We start from the raw sequence: 4,597 nt of genomic DNA on the forward strand, positions 1-4,597 counted from the left end.
CCCCCCCCCCCCCCCCCCCCCCCCCCCCGCAGAGGTGGACGAATGTCAGCGGAAACCCAGAATCTGTAAAGGCCGAAGCATCTGCGTCAGAACCCAGGGCGGCTTCACCTGTGTGTGCCCACCCGGCTTGGAGCCCAACAAGACAGACCCGGGCACGTGCTCAGGTAGAGGTCCTGGAAGACGCTGTGAGGCTGCGCTGGAGCTGGGGAGGGGCCAAGGCACACCCCGCAGCCCAAGGAGGAGGGAGAAGACCCTCGGGGTCCCTGAAACACTAGCCATTTGTTCTGCCCAAGGATCTGCCTCCCACTAGGTCCACCACGGAGCAGGGAGGTAGCAGGGCCTTCTGGGCCTGGGGTTCCCCTGTGGAGCCCCCCCGGTCTCTGTGAGCATCCCCTGGTCCCACCCCTTCTTCACCTGCCACATGGGAGCAGGGGGAGGTGTCCCGTCCAGTTCCTGGAAAGGGAGCCTGGGCCAGAGCTGGGGAGGCAGTAGCAGAGAGTCCTTGGAAAGAAAGTCCAGTCTTTATGACTCAGGTTCCCTCCCGGTTTCACAGCCTGTGAACTGGGGACCATGGTCGTGGCCATGCCCATCTTGCAGGGAAGCCATCATGAGGTGCACTGAGATTGATGTTGAAGGTCACCAGGTGGCATCATGCAATAACAGCAAGGGTCCCTGATGCCGGGCAGTGAGAAGTGAGTGCAGCCAGCGGAGGGGACCCTGACCCTCTGGTTTTGTCCTCAGACGTGAATGAATGTACTTCGGGGCAAAGCCCGTGCCACAACACCACCCACTGCCTCAACAACGTTGGGAGCTATGAGTGCCGCTGCCGCCCTGGCTGGAAGCCCATTCCCGGGTCCCCCAATGGCCCAAACAACACCATCTGTGAAGGTCCAGAACTCAGATGCCACATCCAGGAGACGCACACTCAGAACATCTGATCGCATATTCAGCGGCACTGTCCCACACAAACCAAGCAGAATGAATGGTGCCAGCGCTCTACTGTGCCAGGCGTTAATTCTTTTGCGGCTCCAATGGACAAGATCTGGGGAGGGGTCCTGGGGAAGGGGCTGGGGTACTGAGGAGTAGAACCTTGGAGACCCCAGGAGCCCTCTAATTACTAACTGGGATTTCAGTATTTCACAACCTGCACGTCTGTACAGGGCTCACGTGCTATGTGTCAGGCCTCGGCACATTTCCTGTAACTCCTGCATCACCAGGATGTGCGGTCAGCAGGTGACATCACCTCCGGCCAATGTGGGAGGTACTAATACGGGAAAAAAGTGGGCGGGACACAGGAGAGGGGGCCTGACTCCCATCTTTGTGTCCCCAGATGTGGACGAGTGCAGCTCCGGTCAGCCTGTGTGCCACAACTCTACCGTCTGCATCAACACTATAGGCGCATACAGGTGCCGCTGCCGCCGTGGCTGGGAGCCCAAACCCGGGTTCCAGAATATGCAAATGAACACCACCTGTCAAGGTACCTGGTCTGAGCTGACCCCAGACACCATCCCCAGCACACACGCAGCCACTCGCACACCTAATAAATGGCTGTTCTGTCCCCTGCAGAGATGTCCTTCCCACCCTGGACCCCACCCCCTGGGATCCAGAGCCAGGTGAGTGGCCCCAGCAGGGACCAGGAGGCAGGGATCCCTCCACACAGCCCGCCTGGTTCCCCCCCGCCCCCAGCCCCTGCGCTCCCCCCTCCACATGCGAGGCTCTCTGACCTGCCTCATCTCCTCTCTTCCTAGAGACTCACTAGCTTCTTTAAAGAGGTCCAAGATCTGCGCCGAGACTTCAAGCCAGCCTTGGCTCAAAGCACCATGGAGGTAAGAGCAGGAGCCGGGGGGACCACGAGGCACACTGTGGACAGTGTGGGGGTGGCTGAGGGATGCTCCCGTGTGAGCGGAGACAGCCCAAGCAAGGGTCACACAAACACAAACACGCGTACCCCCCCAAAAGCACACACACACACGCATGCGCACTGGAGAGGAATGCCAGCAGAACGGAGCAGTTAAGAACTTCACCTCCATGGTTAGGCCACAAGGGTTCAAATACTCCCCCATCCCACCCTCCCCTACCCCACCAACTGCCACTTCCTGCTGTGTGAGGTCAGGCAAGTGCATCCCTCTCTCTGGGCCACAGTCTCCTCAACTGAAAATCGCGCCTGTTCTATACACTTGGTTGGAAGGTTTCCATGTACTAAAAGGAAGTAAAGCTCGGGGCGCCTGGCCGGCTCAGTCGGTTAAGCCTCCAGCTTCGGCTCAGGTCATGATCTCATGGTTTGTGGGTTTGAGCCCCGTGTCAGGCTCTGTGCTGACCGCTAGCTCAGAGTCTGGAGCCTGCTTCAGACTCTGTGTCTCTCTCTTTGCCCCTCCCCTGCTCGCACTCTGTCTCTCAAAATAAATAAATGTAAAAAAATAAATAAAAGGGAGTAAAGCTCAAAGAAAGAACAGTGCCCGGCACACGGGGGCTTATGTGTCAGTTCTAGCCTGTGTGACCCGCTGGGTGGAAATACGCGAGCCCCTGTGTCATTTTACATTTTCCAGTAGTGGGGCGCCTGGCCGGCTCAGTCAGAGGGAGCATGCAACTCTCCGTCTCGGGGTTGTGAGCTCAAGCCTCACGTTGGGCGTTAGAGATTGCTCTAACAATTTTTAATGACAAAAAGCAAACAAGACCAAAAGTTTCCACCAGTGACGTTAAAATAAACAAGGAAAAATAAACAGGTGGAATGTACGTGAAGATCGCGTGTAACCCGGCAGGTTCTAAATTGTTCCCTTTTCAACACGGAGCCACATTTTGAGTGACCGACAGCCACGTGTGCCTCGTGGCAACCGTGCCCAGCAGTGCAGACCTAGATCCTGGGAGGAAGCCCGTGTCTGTGCCCCGGGCCACCCCAGGGGGTTCTGCAGCAGGCCCCTGGGGAGAGGGGAGTGAAATCCTGCCGGGGTGGCCACCCACCAGCTGTCACCCATCACCCTCAGAACCTCATCAAGTCCGTGGATGACATGCTGAACAGCAGTGACCTAGAGGACTTGCCCCTATCTGAAAGGCACAAGATGGCCACCTACCTGCTCTCTGAGCTTGAAAGAGTCCTGAGGACCCTGGCCAAGGCCATGCCTGGAGCCTCCTTCACCTACAATTCCTCTGAGGGCACAGGTGAGACCTCGCCCTGCCCTGGGCCTCCTCGGGCACCCAGAGCCCCCGGTCACTGTCCCTCTCTCCTCAGAGCTGTCCCTGATGATCCAGGAGCAAGGGAACGGTAACGCCACCATAGGCCAGAGCCAGGCACGGATGTTGGTGGACTGGGCTGTGGCAGCTACAGCTGGGGACTCAGGTAGCGGGGACCTCTGTGGGGGAGGGGGATGAGAGGCGGGGAAAGAGGGAGGGGGGAGGTCCTGAATATGCAGCAACTGGAAACCGACATCAAGGGCATCACAGTGTCCTGGAGGGCCTGAGTCAGAAGTCTTGGGAGGGAGGATGAGGCGTGGGAGGAGGCCGGGCAGAAGGCAGTAGCTAGCCTTTCTGCCCCCAGACCCCACCGTGATGGGCATCCTCTCCACCCGGAAAATGCATAAATTGCTGGAGAACGCCTCCTTGGAGCTGGACTCCAAGAAGAAAGCTACGCTAAAAGACACCTACCAACGTCCTGTCCGTGGCATCTGGTCCGAGCTCTTCTCAGCCGTCAACTTGGTGTTTCTGAGCAACACAAACACGGAGCACCTTGATTCCTCGGTCACCTTTGCCTTCTCCCATCATGTGAGTCCTGGGGTGGGGAGGAATCAGTGTGGCGCTCACTCCTTAGCCAAGGTCACAGGGGTTCCACTGCACCTTCATCTCCCTCCTCTGCTTCTTCCTCAGACGGACCTCAGGGCCTTTGCACTTGCTGTGCCCTCTGTCTGGGACACACCTCCCACGTGACTCAGTCCTCTACCTGGTTCCAGTCTTTGTTCAAATGTCACCTCCTCCTTTAGGCCTTCCCTGACCTCCTCATTTAAAATTACAATCTGTAATCATGCCTCTCCTCCCCCTATGCTGTTACTCTTTTTAATAGCTCGTATTACCTTCTAGCATGTATTACGCCATCTAGTTTCCTTATCAGGTCTATTGTTTACACCCGTCTCCCGCACTGGCATGCCGACCCCAAAAGGGCAGGGACTTGTGTCGGCCCTGTTCATGGCGTGCCAGACCTCCCCCAGCCAAGGAGGTGCTCAGTAAATACGTGTCAAATGAAAAACAGCCCTCCTCGCCCTCAATCCCAGCCCAGGACTGAAGAGGGGGCTCCGAAGACACCGGGACATCGGGAGGAGCTGATCTGTGCCTTCTGGAAGAGTGACGACCGAGGCGGAGGGCACTGGAACACCACCGGATGCTCGACCCTGGGCACCCGGAACGACAGCACCACCTGCCAGTGCAGCCACCTGAGCAGTTTTGCCATCCTCCTGGCCCACTATGACATAGTGGTGAGCAGCCCAGGGGCCGCCCTCCAGCGCCCACAGGTGGCAAGCTTACGGGAGACAGACAGCTGGTTCTCAATGGTGCCACCCAACTGGCTCGAAACGGTCACGCAGCTCCCGAGATTCCACCCCATCCCCCCCCC

General features: G+C 58.0%; 1 protein-coding gene and 1 long non-coding RNA gene across 8 annotated transcripts in view; one reads left to right on the forward strand and one right to left on the reverse strand.

Annotated features, from left to right (window-relative positions):
* The window catches only part of ADGRE5 (adhesion G protein-coupled receptor E5), an 11,988-nt gene that overhangs the window by 4,160 nt on the left and 3,231 nt on the right, over positions 1-4,597 (forward strand). For 2 of the 5 annotated variants that reach the window (XM_029915893.1, XM_029915894.1), the window contains exons 4-12: positions 33-164; positions 742-888; positions 1,331-1,477; positions 1,567-1,613; positions 1,749-1,826; positions 2,982-3,156; positions 3,227-3,334; positions 3,533-3,756; positions 4,260-4,460. In XM_029915893.1, the coding sequence (XP_029771753.1) occupies positions 33-164; positions 742-888; positions 1,331-1,477; positions 1,567-1,613; positions 1,749-1,826; positions 2,982-3,156; positions 3,227-3,334; positions 3,533-3,756; positions 4,260-4,460 (1,259 nt within the window). The remainder of the gene's footprint in view (positions 1-32; positions 165-741; positions 889-1,330; positions 1,478-1,566; positions 1,614-1,748; positions 1,827-2,981; positions 3,157-3,226; positions 3,335-3,532; positions 3,757-4,259; positions 4,461-4,597) is intronic. The other 3 variants (XM_029915896.1, XM_029915897.1, XM_029915895.1) reach the window with 2 other exon arrangements.
* LOC115273017 overlaps positions 980-4,597 on the reverse strand; it is a 4,905-nt gene continuing 1,287 nt past the window's right edge. For 2 of the 3 annotated variants that reach the window (XR_003900606.1, XR_003900605.1), the window contains exons 2-4: positions 3,640-3,763; positions 1,757-1,860; positions 980-1,469 (exon numbers count right to left, since the gene is read on the reverse strand). This is a non-coding gene — a long non-coding RNA (uncharacterized LOC115273017). Of the gene's footprint in view, positions 1,470-1,724; positions 1,861-3,639; positions 3,764-4,597 lie in introns of all 3 variants that reach the window. The other variant, XR_003900607.1, reaches the window with a different exon arrangement.

Source organism: Suricata suricatta, chromosome 12 (assembly GCF_006229205.1).
Source record: "Suricata suricatta isolate VVHF042 chromosome 12, meerkat_22Aug2017_6uvM2_HiC, whole genome shotgun sequence".
Lineage (NCBI taxonomy): Eukaryota > Metazoa > Chordata > Mammalia > Carnivora > Herpestidae > Suricata > Suricata suricatta.